General features: G+C 41.0%; 1 protein-coding gene across 11 annotated transcripts in view; it reads left to right on the top strand.

The window, feature by feature from the left end:
* The window catches only part of tjp1b (tight junction protein 1b), a 73,771-nt gene that overhangs the window by 10,266 nt on the left and 41,062 nt on the right, over positions 1-22,443 (top strand). For 10 of the 11 annotated variants that reach the window (XM_086209250.1, XM_086209254.1, XM_086209255.1 and 7 more), the window contains exon 3: positions 11,868-12,009. In XM_086209250.1, the coding sequence (XP_086065376.1) occupies positions 11,868-12,009 (142 nt within the window). Of the gene's footprint in view, positions 1-1,650; positions 2,194-11,867; positions 12,010-22,443 lie in introns of those variants that run through there. The other variant, XM_086209259.1, reaches the window with a different exon arrangement.

Here is a 22,443-nt window from a genome sequence, read left to right on the forward strand (position 1 = left end):
CTTTTCAGTGGTGACTCAAAGCTTTGGACCAGAGAGGACAGTTGAAACGTTAATCAAACTGAGATTTTTAATCCACAGTCGAAGGATTTCAACATTTCTTTCTCTCTTCCAATTTGACACCACAATTTTTCTGTTGTTCTGCTGCCCCCTATGGATTTGGAGTGTGGAATTTCAAATGCTAGATTGCTCAGATCACATTTAAACTGCATCCACACAACATTTTAGCGTTAATGTTAAGTGACAGTTCACCTCAAATGAAAAAAAATTTGATTTTACATCTTTCGTCTAACTTGTGCTGTTCTTTACATAGATCACTTTGCTGCGAGTTGTTGAAAGACTGGTCATCAAGGCCTGGTCTTGATAACAATGAACGCAAAACTGTCTCAACAGGGCAGCCTTTTGGTCCTTTTTTCCATATTAAACTAATCTTTAATATCTATCAGATACTGCATCCGTCCATTTTCATACCGTTTGTCCGTTAAGGGTCGTGGGGGAAGGGGGGGCTGGAGCCTATCCCGGCTGACTTTGGGCAAGAGGCACCCTGGATGGGTCGACAGGCCATCACAGGGCCATCAGGAGCAATTAGGGGTTCGGTATCTTGCTCAAGGACACTTTGACATGGTCACCGGGTGAAGTGAGGATCAAACCAGCGACCCTTCAACTAGTAGACAGCCGCTCTACCTCTGAGCCATGTCATCCCCTCTATCAGACGCTGAATTTGTCTTTCTGACACCACCCAGTCCCTCTGAAATATGTTCAACGATCATGAAAGTTAACACACCACATCATGGTTCAAAATTATGATAAAATTTTGTGCAGTAACAATGCCAAAAGCCTGAAAATCCTTTGTCCAAAACCAGCCCAAGCCTAAGGATCATCTCTAGATATTTGTCCGCAACGGACCAGACCATCAGCCACTCTAAATATCACGAAAAAACTTTTGCGGTTGGGAGAGTGGAAACGTTAGTGTGTTGATGAAAAGATAAATGCAAATCAAATGATGAGATTCAGGGAATAAATAACATACTTCTGATACCAGAACTTTTCTAAAAGCGCATTCGAAAATAAAAGCGATGTAACATTAAGTTGAAACTCAGCAATTCCTTTATCTATCAATAGGTTTTATACCCATTATATTGGCTTGTTTTCATACATGCCTGCTTAAGGTTTGACTGAAAATCAGTGCGCCACCTACTGTTTATCTCCACGAACTAACCCTTAATATTTGAGTAATAGCAGTGGACAGAAACATGTGTTAATTTGCATTTTTTATGACCAGTTTCTGAACATTTGTTGAAAATGAACAACACATTTGGATCCTCCATCACTTTCCAAAAGAGGCAGATGGGCAAAGCAGCACTGTGAGAGGCTTTCGGTGGGCCTCAGAATTTCTCTTTACGGCCCTGTCCTTGAGAGTAATTACTGCTTCCAGGAAGTGTTGTGTAACAAAGACATACAGGACTTTCTGAATAGGCAACTGTTAACAGGTAATTAAAGACAAACTTTAGACTCCATTGCTGCGACTGAGCATCTCAAACCAAATCGGTCCATGCGCCTCCCCCTCCTCCCTCCATCACCACCTCCTCCTCTTTCCTCCTCCCCCTCTCCTCTGCTCTCCCTCCTCCCCTCCCTCACAGTCGCTCCCCTCTGACTACACTATACACACTCTCTTCCCTACCTCACACTCACGGACGCCTGGACGCTGCAGCGTTTTTAAGATTTCCAACCCTGGATAGGAGGGAGGAGGCGATAGGAAGGAGATCATGTCCACATCCTGACCGTGTGAAAAAAAAAACTAAAAAAAAAAAAAAACTACACAACTCACACACTCTAAAAGAGAGAATAAATCGGATGGATCGGGGATCTGTTTGCGAGCGCTAGAAGACGGTGAGAGTGTCATTGCAGACATGGGTCGCAGCGGTACGACACCTTTCTCTCAGCTCCTTGGGGAGTGTTTTCACTGTCAGTCCTTCAGCGCTGGAAATGGCGTTGTGATCATGGAAGACGCAGCGGAGGCGGATGCCAGGGAATAAAGACATTTATGATCACCTGTGCTTTTCTTTGGGTTGGATTTCTAGTAGCGGTGGACAGTACCATGGTGAATTACCAGAAATACATTACTGTTATGCAGCTGGCTCTGGGGGTGACCGCCTCCAACAAAGAACATTGTCTTCCACCCAGGAAGCGAATGTGGTGAGTATGAATCTTAGTGATGATGATGATGATGATGATGATGATGATGATGATGATGATGATATAGGTTAGGAGAAAAAAAAAAAGGGGGGGGAGTGCTGTCGCCTCCCACATTTCGTCAAATGATGAGCGGGTCACGGAGCCACGGAGCTCACTCACCAAAATGACATAATATTCATCCACTGCAGCCAGTCTGCACCATGTCATCCTCTCAGCCTCACCGTGGTCGATACTCAGCATGTTGGCAGTTAACCTACGTCCTTCCTCTTCATCACTTTATAAAGTTGAATGCGTAGGATGATGTCATTACCTCATCATGGTTTCTTCCCCTCCAAACTCCATGTGCTTGGATGTATCTGACCTACACTGCACTGCTGCTGCTGCTGTCATCATCCAGCTAACCATGTGGTGAACCTTCATCCTCTCCTCCTACTCTTCCTCCTCCACTAATAATAAAATGTAAAGCATGAACTGGTCCTGTCTTGATTTCCTGTGCTGCAGCCAGGCCTCTGTACCTCTTCTGTTCACTCTAATTAAACTACCCTTCTCTGTCCATGTGTGTGTGTGTGTGTGTGTGTGTTGTGTGTTTGTGTCACCTATTCAGTGTCCTCATTACTCTGTGTGCTACAGTAAAATCTCACCTCTCACTCTTCCTGCTCTTCCTCCTCCTCTTCCTGCCGTGGCCTCGTCCATTTGTTTACTTTAAGAAAGTCTTCCTTTCGTTCCCTCATTTCTTTCCGTAAGCAGATTTCTACGAGGCTTCAACGTGTGTGACATAGTATCCCTAATTACAGGCGGATTAACATCTCGTTTGAAAGCAAAGACGGTTAATTAGGAGTCAATAGGCTCAATGGCACTCTGATAGCAAGTGTCTCCCACAAACTCTAAATGTATCACATTGTGTGGGTCATTTCCCTCATAATGCAGATTCGTTAGTGTGGTCCTGTTTGTTTGTGTGTGTGTGTGTGTGTGTGTGTGTGTGTGTGTGTGTGTGTGTGCGTGTGCGTGTGCGTGTGCGTGTGCGCGTATGTGTGTGTGTGTTTGTGTGAGAGCAAGAGTTGGTTAACTACCACCATCGCCTCTTCAAACTGACCTGAACCAGTTCAGTGACAGCAGCAAGGACAAACACCCACCGACGCTCCAAATCAGGCCCACAGCCGGACACCAGCGTTGTTAAGACCTTCAGATGAATGTAGGTTGGGACCTCAGTGACTAAAATTCAATGGCGTGAATTTCAATGACAATTTGCGTAACCATTCAGTCACACTTGACAATACTTGGGTTTAAGTTGTATTTACTAACTCTAATCTTCCAGCAAGTACATACTCACACACACTAGATCGGCAGTTAAACACTGATATTTTGTTGCTTTTAAGTCCAACCTCAGCTGCTTTGCTGTAAAAATGTTCTGTGAGTATTGTTCTGGTAATGTTTTGAAAGGAAGCTTTTTAATTCTTTCTTAAAGTTGAATTGAATTCTGTAAGAGGCTTCAAAATGTGTTTGTTGAGGAGGTTTTACAGTATTTGTTGTTCAAACCATCCCAAATGTGTTGAATTGTTTCAATTCTCTGTCGCAGAAAGTATTTTACCTTGTAGGAACATTATTTGATATGTTCTTTAAGCGTTACATTGAAACATTTTCTCTGACGTAACTAGAAGTTGTAGTAAGGTTGACCAGTCTTGGAGGAGCTTTCCCTGCGAGGACGCTTTGACGTCAAACCAGATTTTCATTTTCAACCAAAGATCCTGTGTGACATGGAGTCCAACGTCCGTCTGATGCCACCGGTGTCTCGGTATCGCGATCAAATTCATTTTATACTGTGAAGTAAAAGAAAAAACACAAAGAAGACCAAACAATGATCCAGTTAATCCAGGTCCCAAGGACTCTGTGAGATATGACAGAAGCCTTTAATTAAGGGTTTGGATCACGGTGCATCTTTTTCAGGTTTTTTTTTTTTTTTTTTTTTTTTTTTACTGTTTTGCCATTTGTTTCCTTTGTTCAAACATCACACCCATACCAGCAGCCCTCCTGCTGCCTCGCTCCTTCTTTGTGGAGCTGATGGTGTTTTCAGTTAATGTGGTAATATAACGGTGTCCCCATATCTTTTTTAACGTCATCTTGATTTAAACATTTATAAGAACATGACCACCATCCCCTATAAATATCCTCTTCAAGTATCGCTGAAGTCAAAGTGCTGCTGTAAGCTCAGCAGGAAGATTATCACATGCAGCTTTTTATCTCACGGAGCTAATCATATTCCTCATTCATCTACTTAATATCCCCTCCTTTGGAGAAGATAAGGGATTTCTCTTTCATGTTTCCTCTCTTATTGTTGCTTTGAAACATCTTCATATTCAAGTAGATTTTGTGAGGAACACCACCGATACAAAGCGCTGAATTATTTATGTGTTACAGCTACTGTAGTTCCGACCTCGCTAAAACTGCTCCAGCCGGAGTGAAGAAGACAGAGGTATTGTCAGAAGAAGTGAAGAGCTCCCTAATAAGCTGTTAGACGGAACTGACAGTTAGAACTTTTCTTGAGTGGTGACATAAATGGCCGCACCAGTGGTTTTACAAATTTCACTCCATTCACTCCTCGCACTTGTCGTTGCAACTCAAACGGTGTGCGTCGGGCAGCGTTTTCCTTTTTCCTTTAATTCATTTGATCTACTTCTGTTGTTGTTTTCCAATTAATTCCCTCATGAAGTTAATTAGCAGATGATGAATTTAGCTAATTCATCACACTGCACATCATGTTATATTTCACAAAGGCGCATTACTGTTTTAAGACTTCATGGAGTGTGTGAGATATAGATAATCCGACATAAAGTTCCATAACAATAATTAAGCTTTGAAAAAAAATCTTTATGGTAAGAGATTTGGGATTTGAATTAAGTTTCTAACATTATAATATGATACTGAAATCAATGAGTGGACACCAAAGGCTGCTTGGACAGTTGGAAAACACACAATGATATCGTACGTTTATACATATTGATGTATTTTAAGTCAGTATACTGTAATATTGATGTGTTTTAAATGACCACGCTGCATTTTTTTTCCAGCTGAAATTAACTGAAACTCTACAAATGAGCTCATTCTAACAGTACAAGCTGCAGTTAGTGTGTGATGACAATAAAAACTCCTGAAATAGCCAGTATTGATATGAACAGTGAAATGCCCTCTATTCATATTCATAGTGGACGGCCCCTGTTTGTAGGTGCAGTTGCTGCAAGTGTAGGAGATCATTTCTGCCTTTCTCATGGCTCATTTACTATTTGCACAACTTGTATGTGTGTGTGTGTGTGTGTGTGTGTGTGTGTGTGTGTGTGTGTGTGTGTGTGTGTGTGTGTGTGTGTGTGTGTGCGCGCGCGCGCGTGTACTGATACCACATTTCTCTCCTTTTCCAATGTGAGGAAATGCACACAGGAATACACAATAGAGTGTAGAGATTTGTATTCAATATTTCTGCATAGATGAAGACATTGTAAACACGTTGTCAATATCTTCTAAAATTTAAATCTGGTTACCAAAATAAGGGATTGCAGGTCAACTCCAGATGCAAATTTGTCTCCTCGTGTATCCGACATCCATTTCTCTATAGAGACAGGGATTCTATGAGACATTACACACAAAAATATGTTTTCTGCAGGACAAATTTTTCTAATGACGTATATGTTGTGCCAGCTGTAGCATATGAGCCTTGCAGTTATTCACATTTTGTTATTTTTCCTCTAGTTCACTGTCCTACCAGGCATGTTGTCATGAAAGGGTCCTTCGTCTGGCCTCTGCCAGAGAAAGACACTGCTAGTTTATCTTTTTTTCCACAAATTGATACCTTAATTAAAGGGACCTTTTAGATCAATACTCTTCTAAACTCATTAACATTGTGTGTCCTTTTTAAGGAATGCAAGAAAACACGAGAGTAAATATCACAGTATAATCTAAACATGGATGTTACTGCCATGAAATGGATGTATGACAGGAAATCGTTCAAAAAAGTCTGGAGATTTTCCGATTAAATCTATTAATCTACCAATTTTCTCTTTTATATCAACTGTCCAATTTAAATAATTTTATCTAATTTATCCTCATGATCTGTGGATGAACTAACGGATTAAAGCAATAATAATAATAATAATAATTGGATTATTATGCCAAACTAACGCATAACCAAAACTGCATGGTTGTTTTTGTACCTTCTTTAAGGTTAAAATACTGAAACAGAAGGTGTTTTATTCCACTGGAACATTTCTTACCAACAGATGCCTGCAGATGATTATAGCTGGGAATTATAAACTGGATAAAAACAAAACAAAACAACATCAACAGAACTGCAGATTTTGTTCATCTACTTCTGCCTGCTTTTGTGACTATTACTTGAAACTGTTGGTACCATCAAATCACAAGAACCCAGCTTTCCAACAGCATGTGGAACGAGTACCTACATAAACATAGTACCGGAGTACATGACATTAACAAGTTTGTAAAAGTAATTGTACTGTAAAAGCACCTTGTTTAGCATTTGGAAGAGAATTTGGAATAATTGCATCATATTTCTGTCATTCAGGATTATACTGAGACTTGTGACAGGATGGGACATGATTGAATGACGCAGCACTTTAAAAGTCTTTGCATTTCAATGAGGATGCATGTCTTATCATTTTCAAGTATTTACATAATTGCAACGTTAATTCTGTCCCATCCGTGGTCAAACAGTCAGGGCTACTTCCTGTTCTGCCTGTCTCACAGTGTGCGACGTTGAGATTACGCACCATTCCGCCTGAACACCGTGTGTGCCATTTGCATCAAACTCTCCCAAAATTAGCAGAGGCACGGCTCCGCTTGCCTTTGATAAAGACTGAATAGCTGCAGCTCTCTAAATTAGGATTAGTCTTTGCAAACAGATGTTCCTCTTGCCTGCAGTCTTAAAAGCCTGTTCCCTCCCCTGCACAAAGACAAAGATTAACATTAACCTGACTTAATGAACTTTACACTCTGTTGCAAGCCTGCAGGGATAATACAACAAGTCTATTGCATTTATGTAATGTTTCCTCTTATTTTTAACCTCTGGCTTTTCTAGAAATAAACCCCAAACAATAGTAAAACAGAATGTGTGGCTGCAGTTTAAAGAAGCTGTTGCTGAATTGGCTGATTGTGTGTCTGTTTGTGCAGGAACGGGTTTCTAGCAGACACTGGTCAGGATTGCTCTGCTTAAGGCTTATATTAGCATTGGCCAAGATGGGAGGAATGAAGCATAACATTGCCTATTGACCTGCTGATGAAGCAGTAGCCATTACTGCTCGAACTAATCGTACGTGATGGCTCCTCGAGGCAGACTCAGAGAGGGGGAACTGAGGGGCTGCATAAAGTCCTAAAACTGATTAATGTGTGTGTGTGTGTGTGTGTGTGTGTGTGTGTGTGTGCGTGTGTGTGTGCGTGTGTGTGCGCGCGCGTAAGCGTCCCTGCTCCTTTTTTTGTAACAGCATCAGGCATCTGCTTAACCTCATCTGTGAACTACATCATCACACTCTGTGGTGGACAGCGCAGGCCACCAGAGGTCTTGGCATTGATCTTTCTGATTTCTTTTGAAGTTGATTCTTCTTTGTTCTCACGAATCGCAAAAGGCTCAAGACTCCAGAACCGCCATCATCTCAGGGCCGAGCAGGCATTGTCAACATCAAACACCTGAGCAAACATGAACAGATCGCTCTTGCCCAGTACAGAAAAAAAGATATTTTTCAGTCTTAACAATCCAAGAAAAATCATACATTGCAGTCTAAATGATAAGTGGTTCAGTCACAGATAAGATATATTTAATTGAATTAATTAGCCTTATTACCTCAGCAAAGGAGCTTATGTTTTCAGTGCAGGATTATGCAAAAACTACTTGGATAAATTTCATGAAACTTAGAGGAGGGGCGTAGCAAGGGCAAAAGAGACATTTAGGTGCGCTTTCAAATGACAGAGCAGATCCAGGAATTATTTTTCACTTTCATTAACATTGCGAGATAAGAGCATTTAATTGACGGAATGTTCTGAGGCTAGACTGAGAGATATCAAGTTTTCTGTTTAATTTGTCCTCACAGCCAGAATTTACACTCTTCACACACACGTTTGTCTTCTTTCACACAACATAATATAGTAAAAATGCATTATTTTTTCCCATAACCATCCAGGTGACAGGTGTAGCCTCTTACTGCCCCAAAGAGGTGAGACCAGGATTTTTGGGTGGGAAACTAACGGAAGACACTTTCTGCATCACCAACATATTTGACACCACAAATACTTTACATCAGTGTGTTAAGCAGGATCCAGTCTTTCGTGATATTAGAGGTGACAGTAGGTCTTAATTCATTGATTGTCCACATAATCACTGTAGACAGGTGCCATAGTTACAACTCTTTGCAAGGGATTTGACTTACCTCAGACAAGAATGTCCCAAAACATTACTTTTACTCTTAGTACTTTTTGTGCAGACAACTATATATATTTATATATTATATAGTTGTATGTTGAGGACCTGGTGTATAATGTAACTTTAGATGTACTGGTTGCACCACTGTGAACAAGTGCTGAACTGCAAAGGTTTACTGAGCGTGCAACTGGATAAATAAGACGTGGATTGTATTGAAGGGGCTTTTGAGATTTTGTAAGCAGATGTTTTGGACAGTGTGGACTGTTGGTTTGATGCTGATGCTGATGACTTTTGTTAGCCATCAGTAGCTTCAAGGTAAATATGTGTGACTGGCTCTTCTTGCATTTTAGAGTTACAAAGAAGTGACGCAGGAGGGAGGAGCATTATTGTAAGCTCAAAATACTTATGTGTGGGTACGAGAAAGGCAAAAAACACATTTTGTGTAACACACTTTAAAAAAAATGTCACTGTATAATGTTTCCATGTTGTTTCTATATGAAATAAAGAAGATACACCTTTTAAATAATGGATGTTTGGGGCGATGGGAGGTGAAATATGTTATTTTTAGGCAGAACCAGGCTCATTACAAGCTAAGACAACAGTGTCATTGTATTTAAGATGGATTAAATTCCCAATATATTTATCATCTTTGAAAATGGTGTCATATTTTATGAATATGTGCGTAAAAAGTACAAAGGAAACTGTTTTTTGACTTTCCATAAGTTTGGCAATAAATTCAGCCCCCATATGCCAAGTGCTGTTCATCCCTGCATTAAAAGTGCACCCATAAATATGACAAAGAGAGACGGTGTTAATGTTCAGTCTTACAGTTGTATATACTCCCTCAAACCTCGACACATTACACCTGCATATTTGATAAATGAGAATTAATCATACGGTGACGTTGAATCATTCCCTGTACTTCATATCTGAGTCGACACAGTTGCTGGCACCATATTACGTTCTGCCTTTTGTGGCCTGAAGTGTTTTGGCAGAAATCCATTTCAGAATCAACATCCAAGAAATGAGCCTCTGAATGCAGCGAGGCCGTGATACAGTCCAAGCGGCTTTTCTTATTAGTCCTGTTTGCTGTATTGTAACAATCTGAGGTCGACTTTAATTGACTGCACGCATTGGTTTTACCTTGCATTTCCATCCACTAAGCACCTTCTCCGCTTCGGGCATCTATTGAATTAATGCAGAGAGAAAGTGGAGGCGATGTTCTCTTTCCTCCCATCTTTGCTCATTCCTCTCTCATAATTTCTCCTGCTGAGTCTCCAAACCTGGAAGCTCCTCGGGGCCTCGTGCAGAACGCGCTAATGGATATCTACTGTCTCCGAGCAGCTCTGTGAAGACAGGATTTTTCCTCACTGAATACTGTGTTAGGTAAATCCTCATTAAGAACAACTATACTCCATGACTCTGTAGAAAAGGCCGGAGGGGATTTAGGAGAGAGGCAATGCAATAACAATAGGAGCAATTTGAGTGTATGAGCAGTATGCATTCACAGACAACTAAACTGAGCGACAAAGAAGTGAATCACAGCAAAACTCTGTATCACTTTTAGTTGTCATCATGAATAGATATGATGATACCCATTTATAATGCATCGCCCTTGATAAAGTTGCAATGGCTTAGTTCTGAAGCTTCTGATGTCATCGGTCTGTTAAACCAGTCGTCACTGGGACCGTTATAATGTTTCAGATGGCACAATCTGTACTTACTGGTAGGTCAGAAACTGAATGCATCCTCAATCCTTCTCGCTGATAAACCAAAGCAGGATTCAAGACCACCTCGAGACCACTACAGGTAATGTTTGGTTAGGTTTTGAGATGAAAACGTGATTAAACAGGTTTGAAAGGATTATTTTCTGAGTGAAAGGTTACTTTTACTGTCATGGTTATTACACTAACCATGGGATTGAGGTGTGGCAGCCATAAAGATATCATAAATATATGCGCAAAATAGATTATAAACACGTCTAAACTACCTCACATTGGATATACGCTGAACACGCATGCTGCTCTATTCATACAACGTTGCTCCTTTTATATGCTGCTCTTTCTATATGATCTTATGAACAGTCTATTATACAAGATGAAGACGATAAAAGTAAAAAAAAATCTGAATCTGATTGTGACTCGTGGTTCCTGGTTCAAGAGTCCTTGCAACTGCAAATGTGAAGACAGTTTACTGATGTGTTGATACAGTTGCCAGTGGGCATCTGTCACTTTTTCCCCAAGAGGTAAAGCGGGGTAAAACTACCTCAAATCTATGTCTTGAAATCTCTACGTGCAGTATACCGCTGTCCCATGGGAATATTGTGCTGGACAATAATATACTGTGTGTGGAAAGTTTTTTTGCCTTGAGTTTTTTGCAGTCCATCACGAGGATGGGCGTACATGTCTGTACATATAGCTTTTTCTCTAATCCATTGATGATAATGATATGTACTCACTCTTAACCCATAACTTATCGGGAAGTTTTAAACTGACTAACATACTGTCACCATGTGTAACTCAAAAAAAGAGACGATTCAAAGGTTTTTCCACAACTTGGCAACCCAATAATTGCTCTTATGGGTGGATTATTATTGACCAATGTGTTCAGCAGTTTGAACGAATCTATCAACGCATTGATGCATTCCAGTAGTTACATCCTATAAACCTTTATTATGGTCTAATTATTGATGGATTGATAAACTCAACATTCAGTTCAGTTCGATGCTATTTATGCCCACAGGACCAATTAGTTGTGTGCCAAATAGCACACAACAATCGAGCAACAAAGATTGGAGAGAAAGTGGGTGTGAGCAGGTGTTTGGTTTGGTCTGCAGGGCTCCAGCAGTGTTCAAGGGTAAAACATTTCCTGAGAGTATTGATGATGGCCTATCTGAGTGCACCTCCTCCCCACATCTCAGCGTGACCCAGCTACAGTGAGGCAGGCGTTGGTCCTCAGAGCTGTGCAGGCACCCCTGTGTTTGATGCTGCAGAGCTTCCTGAGTGTGAACCAGTTTCCCTACAGGGCTTCTCTGACATTAAATTCAATTATAGATTTCTTTAAATGCCATTTTATCCAGCGGGGGACTGTGGCCTTTTGAGAAGCAAAAACGTGACCGCAGTGTTCTTCCTTTTCTTCAATCTAGCCTGTGGCACTCCTGTTTTGATGCAACCATGTTGCATGTGCATTTTCATGCCCTGATGTAGTGCTCTTGTTTTTCTTTGTCCTCATCTCGCTTCCTCGCTGCTGACCTCAGGATACACCCCAGCCCGACAGCCGGCTCCATCACAGCAGCCTCCTCAGCGAGCACCGTTCAGGGCAAGCCATCTCTCCGCCGCATCAAGGGCCGCATTCACAGGAGCAAGAGCCTGGACAGCATTGATCTCCTTGACTCCAATGTAAGTAAACGAGCTGAACTGCAAGCACAGTGTATTAATGAGCTGTACCACAAACACCCCATAGCTGAGAACACATCATGCTGACAGATTCTATCAGTGCTTGGTGTGTGACCTTTGAAACAGTGAGGGAAACTACAGGGAACGCACTGAAATACAAATAAAAGGGAAACCTATAAATGAGCAGGGTAACAGAATGACAGAAGAGTCGCCATCCCATCACAACTGACTCCTACGAAGATGTGGACCTATGTGTTAGACATAATCATCCAAACAACGGATAGCTGTCTTCCTAAACAGAAATGAATAAAAACAAAAAAACAAAAAAGAAACTTTAATTTGTAAAAGGCGCCGTAGTCCTGTTTGGACTGCTGTTTTCATTTTCTGTGGTAGTTTTTCATGAACTCTGTCATAGATTCCTATGTTTTGGAGTTTGTGTTAGTAGTTTGGGCTTGAGTTGTTACATGTTTCACTTTGCAGTTTTGCATTTACTTCCTGACTGTTATTTTGATCAGTTGCGTCTCGTCAGTTAATCAGCCCTCGTTAGCTCAGCCCTGTTCCTCTTGTCTTTCACCCAATCTTCTCCTTGCTTGCCCTCATGTTCTACCACCAGCTTCTTGTTGTGTCATTAGTTCTGTTTTCTGTCAGTCTTTGTCAGATCGTCCGCCCCTTTTGTCTTTCCCTGCGAGCATCATCAGTTATTCTGTCAGTTTAGTTAGCTGTTTTGTTCTTGTGTTTCGCAATAAATCTCTCTTCTTTAGTTCCAGCCAGCCTCTGCTGTGTTCGTGTCCACCTGCTTTTAACAAAAACAACATGCTGGGATGTACAGGTAGCTCTCACCAACTGGAGAAAAGAGCTTAAGACTCAGTTTCACAAATAATTTTGGCTTCCTCAGGGCCCGATGCCATGTTGGTTTGATGGAAATTGTCTTTTACCATTTGGTAACACCTTTGATGTCGTTTCCAAAAGATTTTTTTTCAAATAAGAGGATTGATTTCATAGTAAAAATTATGGCTTGCATGTTGTGCTTTTGGTGAAACGGTTCCTAAATTGATATGACCAGGATAGAGTGGATGACTGAAAAGGGTCTCATCATCTTTGAATTTGAACATTCGGATCTATTATATTTGGATATGAGTGATCAGCTTCTCCATATCAGGGCAATCCAGCAATGAATGCAGAACACACTCATCCACATTTTTATCAAATCACAGAGCCTGAGTATGATATTTTAAGATCTGCTCGTGTGACGTCTACTCCCTCTCCCTTGATAGAAATTCTGAATCTGTAAATATGCAAATCATGTTTATTCATAATTTAGTTTTAGAACAAAAGATGTCTCACTGAAAAGTACATTCTCAGTTTCTGCACATTGGAGGCATTCAATTTCTACATCACTTTGTAAGTTATATACTGTGATATTTTGATACCATGCTCAAATGTCTGAAATTACTATTATTATTATTATTGTTATTATTATTATTATTATCATCAACTGGGTACAGTTACAGCATGACTGTCACCATTTATGAAACACACGACATTAATGCTGACTCCATGATAACAGGGATCTAGTCAGTGAAATCCATAAAGAGATACTTTTGCTTGAGAGTCTTCAGAAAAGGCATGTTCATTTCATAAAGCTTGGTGTCAGAGGTAGACTTCTAATGGACATAAATCAAAGCAGACACAGGTGTAATAACACGTGCCTTGTTGTTTCCAGACAGAGCAGTCGAGGGCTGAAGGCCTGAGCCTCAGGGGAGTTATATCCTGTTGACAGCTAAGCTATGACCTGACTGGGAATTCAGCTCCATCTCATTAAAGTAAACCACAAAACCACTGAGTTGTTTGAATTATTGATATAAGTATAGGAAAAGAAATTCAGCACCATTTGCTGATTTGAAACAAACCATGAACAAGTTTTTTTTTTTTTTTTAAACATATCAATTCTGATGACATAATTCCATTTATCGTTTGATTTGATTTGAGCTTTCTCTCCCGTTTTGGTAAAGACAGCTCAGCTTAGTGTGTGTGTGTGTGTGTGTGTGTGTGTGTGTGTGTGTGTGTGTGTGTGTGTGTGTGTGTGTGTGTGTGTTTTAATTGCGTTTGTGCTTTAAGCTGCACTCTGACATGCTGATTTATTAACAACAGTGGAAATATTACAGTAAAGAGAATTTGGCACAACAACAGATATTGTGTCAGTCTAAAAAAAACATGATTAATGGAATAAAGGGACCTATATTTCAAATATTTTGACTAAATCTCTGTTCTATTCCCATCCAACCTGACAGGACATAATTGACAGATTAGCCGTGGCCTTGATTTTGTGGCATCGGCTGCACAGTCAACATAAGCCTTCATTTGAATGTGAACGGCGCAGTAGAGTGTCACTGTATTCTCACTCTCCTGCTCTCTAAGTCATTGTGGCCATTTGTCTTTATGGCCTGCCACTCAGAGAAGCTTCAAACAGCTCAAGAGGCCACTGTCTCACCAGCTCAGCTGAGGGCTCCTGGATTTTCCACTGTGTATTTCTCTTGCACAGTCTGTGTGTGCACTAGAGGAAAACTTGCTGACATGCCCAAACTCAAATGCAGCTGATGGAAGTAACGGTCCGCCTTACAGTGAGTGATGAGACTGCAGGATGCTGAGCTGAAGAGCTGTTTCCATTGCATCCTGCTAAAATGTCACAACAGACACAACACTGCTGCTGCTGAGCCACTGGATGATCTCCAGTCAAACCATCTGATTGGCTGTTTCAAGATTAAAGTAAAGATATTCATCAACGGAATGTATGTATTTAAGTCCATAACTATCCTTGCCTGTCGGCGTAGAGCTAAATAATCAATAGTAGTTTAAGACTTTGTTTATATCGATTGCTTCTTTTGATTGCTTTTCTCTCTTGATAGTCAGGGGAGGACTTTGGCGCGCGGCCCACTCCCGCTGTCATTTGTGTTGGCAAGCGGCACACTTGTTCACAGAAAGCTTGAATCAGATTTTAGTGCTAAGGCTGCAGAAAGCACAACAGAGACAGAGAGGTAAGGAAACTACAGTCTTTTAACACAGCATGCCTGTGTGTATCAAAGCAGTTATTTTATGTGTTCATCAAAAACACCTTGTCCTATTTCAAAGCAGCAGCGTTTACAGTATTTCCAAATGCTTTATGCAATATTAGTACCACTAATTCTCTCTGAGACTTTTCTGTGTTGCTCCAGAAAAATGAAGAAAGGCACCAAACAGCTGTATTTTACAGATTTGTCATCATTGCCATGTATGTGTGTTTGCATATATTGTGTTTATTCTGAATGTGTGGATTATCTTTCTGACAATGAAGAAAAATGTCTTTTGTACTCACAAAACTTGTATTAGGCAAAGCGGGTGCAAAACTGAGATTACTTTTTGCTACAACACCCGAGGTCGTGCAAGGCCAGAAGGTCATGAGGAAACTTAGTCTCTCTCTTGGGGGCGGGGGGGGGGGGGGGGGTGGTGTGTGTGTGTGTGAAGCTTTGTGACTGGTTGATGTCAGTGTGACTGGATTGTCTGGATAACTTTGAGGCTCTGTGATATCAATTGGGTGTTAGAGATCAATATTCAGATTGAAGTCAGAAAACACTGAAATCAAAGTAAGAGATTAAAGTAAGAACTCTCAAGATCAAAGTGATCTGACATCACACAACCTATTGCCCCTCAAATTCCAATGAACTTGGAATGAATACACGCACAGACTGCAGATACTGTCATGTCATGGGGTGTTTTCACTGAATTTGACAATGCCTTGCCTTGTGCACAGAATTTCCAGCTGTGGTTTTAACCATTTTCCTCCATCTTCCTACCAATTCCCTCTGAAATGGCCCAGTTATGATAGGAGTCATCTAGTTTCCTTTGGACTAAACTCTTTTAACCAAATGGAGATCAGGGATCTTGTTTCCGTTGCACTCCAACCACGTAAACTCTCTATCTATTTTTCCTATTTACGCGTTGTCACCAAGAGAACCACTATGTCCTGAATTTATGACATATTTTCCTGTTGTGTTTTTTTATGTCTTTGTTGGGGACAAATTAAGTTGCATTAGTACACTAAAAAAGATTTGTGGTCAATGTGCCCCTGACTGCCTTGGAAAGTGTGAGTGATTGTATCACAAATGCATTTTTGGGTTGTTTCAACTTCAATTTAGCAACGTGTTTTTCTTTTCACAAGTGATCCAATCACAAAAAAACAACACATTTTAATACAGGGTGGTAACAGGGTCAAGGACACAGTACGGTATATCAGCACACTGCTTCATCATGAAAGGCATTTCAACCTTGTTGGTGCATTATCACTAAGACAACCGTAAAGCAACCACGGGCCTTTTGATCTAACATCAAAACGCGAGTGAATCAAATTGGGTGAGATTCAACGTATTTGCACGCAAAGGTTTGCTTTTAATGCAGTATTTTTTCCTGCGCTCTCAGCTGTTTTTAGAAAATGTTAAAGGAATGTTTGCTGCAGAGGCTTTGGTCAGGTGAGAAACTAAGAGTGTATCAGCAGGAGCAGATGCAACTAAGCCAAGATGAAAAGGGCAATTAAATTAATGACTTCTTAACAGATCAGTATCAGTCACCAACTGGGCCTAAGCTTCACCTTGGTCAATATCTTCATCTCTTGTTAATAATTCTTGTCCCATTCCTCTACTAAAATCCCATCCTTGGCTGCAGTCTGCTGTGGACAGAAGCGCTCCCCCTTAAACCACCACCAAAAGGCTCGGTGTAAGCATTTATTCGCTGCTCAGTCTTGGGAAAGTGCTGCAGATGCATTTACTGGGAGAGAGACTGCAGCTGATTTAACCAATCTGCATATTCAGGGCCTGTTAGAGGGAGATTGTTCCCGTGTGATGAAAGCATGCATGGAGGTTCACAAAGGTGGGAGTGGAGGACCAAACCTGGAGGCTGTGGAAAACAGAGGGAGGAGCTGTGCAGCGGGGGGTGAGCCCTGGAGATTTATCACAACTAGCACTGTAGGAGGTCTTATTGGAAGGAGGAGAGAGGGGACAAGGGGGGACTTATTAGAGAAGCAGGTGATTTTCTGTAGGTGAGACAGGTTTGTTACGTAAGAGTCAAATGAATGTATTGTTTGTCCTGGAGGTGATGAGCAGGGGGTTGGTTGAAGGGCTCGGATGTAAAACACAGGACTTGGCCATGCGTGATGCACGCAGAGGTTGCGTGTGTGATCCCACAGGCAGTGTGGAGGCAATGGCAGATGTTGCATACGTTTCTGGAGGCTGTGACTCGGGAGTAAGGTCTGTCTTTGTGTCCTGTAATGGGACATATGGCAGGTCACTGTAGGCACTCTGCTGTGTGTGTCTCTACTAGCACCATGTCACACATCTTGTTACAATATGTTGACTTTACAGCCTCTGCTGCAGTGATACATTGTCACGGCTCGTCTCTGACATGACATGGTGCGATCCAAAACTTGATGATAGCAATTACCATATGACATGTATATTTCATTGAAAATTATTTAGATTTTTTGTTTTCTATTTTAATCCAGGGACTAAGATTCCTAAATGTGGATTTCTTGTATGTGTCAGCAACCCAAATGGATCAAAAACCCTGTCATAATTCCTTAAAGGATTGAGGGTGAAGATTGTAAACAGTCGAGCCCATAGTTGCCAGAGGGAGATCTGAGGAAAATGACTCGTGCTTCTGACTTGTTTTTATGGCCAGGCTCATGTCCCTCATCTTCAACAAATCATTTGAAGAGAGAAGACTCAAACACACATAAATCCCAACAACAATTGCCTTGCCCTCATGATTTATAACAAGAGCACCAACCTGGACAGTAAGCGCTATCAGCAGTTGTGGATTAGCGGAAATATAGCTCCAACCCAACATCACGTATAATATTTTCCATTACGCGAACACACTCTGGTTCTATTAATATCACAATAACTGCCTCTCATTATGATTCCTGATTATTTTCAAGGAGGGTTTGATGTTTGTGTTATTCACCCCCATTTGTACTCTTGAGTGCAGGGGGGGTCAAGTGAAGGACAACCAGCAGGATGATGTAATGTTTGTAGGAATTAAGATGGTGGCCATGGTGAGGAAGTCAAGCGTGAAGAATGAAACACTGGGAAGGTTTTCCTAAGACAACCTCATCAATCACAGCGTTTGATGCTCACAGTTGTGGACGCTCTGTAGATTACACTGTCTGTTGATGGATTATCATGAGATGAACACACACTGTTCCTCTGGCGGTGGTATTTTGAGTAAGTTCACTGCAACTCAACTGAAATCAACTGTACATTTCATCCGGAAATATATTTAAAAAAATACAGTTAAAATGAGATAGAACATTTAGTTGTGGACATATTATTATGATGATTATTGCTGTTGGTGTTTTTACTACCAGTAACAACATATTATGTGAAAAAAACATAAAATCGACAAAAAATGTTTAAATGTTTCTGCTTATGGCCAATAGAACAGAAGTATATATTTGTAAACATGCAGCAGATACCATTTATATATGAATAAACTGTTCACTTTTAATGTGTTAAAAGGACAAAAAAATGGGATTACAACACGCTTCATTTCAGGCCGTAATGTTTGAACTATGAGACTGAAGAGATAAAATATGTTGCGTGTGTATGATTGTCTTAGTAGTGTAGTGTGTGCGTGCGAGCATGCATGCATTTGTGTGTGTGTGTGTGCGCGTGTGTGCGCACGGTGCTGCCTGCCATTTTGCTGGACATGTAGGATGTGTGCTGATGCCCAGGGAGGCACCATATGCTGTTTAGACTCGGGAGCTTCCCAACACGATGGACCCATGGATGAACAATCCCGACTCCTCGTTGTGCCTCCCTGCATCAATTCACACATACATAGTCAATCAGATATGCAGATACACTTTCCTGGTGCTTGTTTTCATGTCACCTTAAGGAAGTCATCATACAGGACAATAAACACTCAGATATTGTTCAGTTGAAATCCTGCAGAGGGCAGAGTTTTACTACGTAAATGCACAGGAACTCACTGACATCCGTGTTTGCACAGCTGACACAACAGTAAAAAGAGGGGATGTGGTGCAGTTACACACTGCATTTATCCTTCATATACGGTTACACAAGTGTTTTGCTGATAGATAAGAATTTTTTTTTTAAACAGTAGGCGGGGCAAGAGTGAGAGTTTGTTTATTCGTGTGTGTCATCAAACAGGCAAACATGCAGTTTTGCTCTGTAGAAAATATTCCTGTTCGTATTAGATTTTAGTGAGTAAATACTGTGATAAAGAAATACTTCCTACTTGAACTCAGAAGGGGTGTAGATTCAGGATAATGTTCTCTTTCTGCTGCGCTGCATATTACCACTGAGTAGTTTCTTTCCCCTCTGTTTCCCTCCTGTTTCTGTTACCCACCATCACCTGCCCTCTACAATACCCCTACAGTCTGGTCCAAAGGGAGCCCCTGATCCCACACCAGCAAGGGCTCTAATTGCTTTACTCTCACCCTGAGCAAGGGTGATCTCTGGAGAAAAACATGAATAGACAACTTATTATAAATCCAAGCCAATTTAAAGGTATTTTAGATGGAAGGTAATCATTTCATTAAAGCGATACTTCACCTAAAAAGGGTTTTTGGTTGTTTTTTTTTGCCTTTCGAGTGCTGAAGAAATAGTTGTCTAGTGCTCACAAAAGCATTTTTCAACTTTTTACTTCTTTGTGACTCCAGAAATGCCAGCCGCATATTTAGCCTGACGCTACTGGTGACTGGTGACGAACGACAGGTGCACCAAGAAAACAAAAACAAAATTGCAAACATCCATATCTTCTTCATCCATCTGTATGCTCAGTAATCCATGAACATTTTGATTTGAGTTTAAAACAGATTAACTATTACACTTGCAGTTCTGCACCACCATGACTGAATGCAAGTGAGCTGGTCCTACTGAACAGACCAGCCAGTTGTGCTGACTTCTTCCGTTATCAAGTGCAAGATGGAGGTTTTATCGTTTATTAGCTCAAATCAAAGTATTAAAGAATATGGCTGGGAAAAAAAAGATGAGGATAATGCGTGACAATGCACTTGAGAGTTTTAAAATGGGTGTTTGGGGGCATTTTAGCTGTTTTTTTTTGCTGTAGTTGTCATTGGCTGTAAGTCAGGACTGGCTTTTTCTGCATTCTGTCCCAAAGAAAAGATGTGGCAGGAAAAACATCACAGGGCAAAAAGAGTTTCTCATTTGCAGGACATCATCTGTTCTTGAAAAATTGTGTTTTACTGTCCTTGAGTTTGTATGATGAAAGCCTCAGAGTCCCTCTGGTTAATTAATATAGATAATCAATCTTCCGTCATCATTTAATGCTGTCTGTCAAATCACAATTGGATTGATCAGGATCCTGCTGCTGCTCTAAAAGCTTTTATTCCCCTGAGGAATTCGCCATCATGGTTTGCACTGCAATCTATGATCTGGGCATGTGTTCAAAGGCAAAATACCTCAACTAACTGTTTTACAGCTAAAAACCTTTCTGTCATACACACATCCACATTAACTGATTGGAATTGTTCATCTTTATTAGCATTTGTGCTCCCCAGTGGGGATAAACATACTTAGGTGATTGCTTCTTTGCTACTGGACATGATGCCGTAGTTTGATCCAGAGGGGATTTGGACGTTGGTGGCCTGCAATGACAGCACGCCCACTGTCACATGATCTTCAGGCTGGGGATGTGAGGTTATTGCATGTCACCTGATACGTCTGAGCTTTCAGCTGTTGGTGGGAAAAATGAGATGGAGATTAAAAGTTCATTTGGGGGATCCTAAAATATCATACATTTCCCATCTCAGCGCAGGGGTTCTGATTTTAGCTTTGAAATAAATGAATCAGTACATCTGGATTTTCCATTTGTCATTCCCATCCTGCGTGCTCAGGGTGATTGTGTCACAGCCTTTCTTTTGCTGGCCTTAGCTCAACATCGTTGTGTTGTATAGAAACTAGAGAGCACTCAGAGAACACCCATGCAGAGTTTGGGCCCCCTGACATTTTTATGCCGAGGCCCTAATAAAAGCTACAAGCAGCTCTGAGCGGACCCCCACTCCCTCGAGCATGATGGAGTTGGTGGCTGTTCTGTAGAGTGAGATGGTCGTGATACCTGATAATATTTGGATTTTGCACACTAATGAATGCACTGTGCTGTTAACACATAGCGTAATTTTGATGTCTGTTATATCTGGATTACTTCTTGTAACCAGTAGGTGGCGCATGACTATGATTGAAATTCATCTTATAAGGATTGGAGGACATCTATCTATCTATCTATCTATCTATCTATCTATCTATCTATATGTGTGTGTGTGAGTGGGTGTATACCTAGTTATTATTTATAATGTTTACACTTTTTATATATATTATATGAGTTTCCTGAGTCGGTGTTATACTCAGTGGTACATCATAATAGTCATCATAATCTACCATGAAAGGTTTCAGTTCCTGATACTTTTTTAAGTTAAGTGTTTCATTTGGTTAAAGCACACATTTTATGAAATGAGGTGATTTTATTTCTACCCAATAGGGAGTACATTGTGTGCATTCTGATTCATCGCCTCGAGTGTCCTCAGATATATGATCATGTTAGTCCAACACGCTTTTTCATCTGCATTTTACTGCTGTACATTCTCAACTCTCACCAAGGTCACACTTCATTCCTCAACCAAGCACCTTTTCATAAGCGTTATTTAACTGCAGAGTGAACAAGGTACCTTATGCTTTCTAGATCCTGTCGCTCTCTCAGAATGAGGGCCATTATGAAGCCTTGTGAAAGGAATTTCTGTCCTGTACTAATGGGTCGGCTGTCAAGTCAGTGTGCACGGAAGTCACAAAAATACAAGCCTCTGTACTCCAGCCAGCTCACTCCATTATGGGATTGCATTGATATACTCCAATTTGTTTAACTAAGGGCTGGATAACAAGTTAAGAAGCGGAAAGATCTGTATCATTTTTCAGTTCTGCCAGGATCCTGTCACATATTTGTTCTCTCATGTGGCTATCAGACAAATGCATTTATTTCCCTCTGCTGCAGTGCTATGTTTAACAACTGTCATGTCACTTGATAGCTGCAGTCATTAAAGCTCATAGATAGCCGCGCCACCCTTTGCTTAGTAGGCTGTTTTCCTGACCTGTGCAGCTGAGAGGTGACTCACTCACCGTCAGGGGCACTGCACTCTAAAAGCCCAACCTGCTGTGAATTTCTAATTTGCTTTTCCACTCATGTGATTTCTTCCTGCAGTCACAGTTTGTATTATGTCTAAATGTGCCGATGGGAGAGAAGAGCTATATATTTCTGTTACACGGCATGTGAAACTCCCTGTGTGCGGCTGGAGCCGGTGATGTAAACACTGTCGTAGCATTAATAGAGGGTATTTCAAGGGCTTCACATACAGGAAGATAAAGCGGCGAAAGC

This window comes from Aulostomus chinensis, chromosome 7 (assembly GCF_037954235.1).
Source record: "Aulostomus chinensis isolate RoL2024-O1b breed Wild chromosome 7, RoL_Achi_v1.0, whole genome shotgun sequence".
NCBI classification, from domain to species: Eukaryota; Metazoa; Chordata; class Actinopteri; order Syngnathiformes; family Aulostomidae; genus Aulostomus; species Aulostomus chinensis.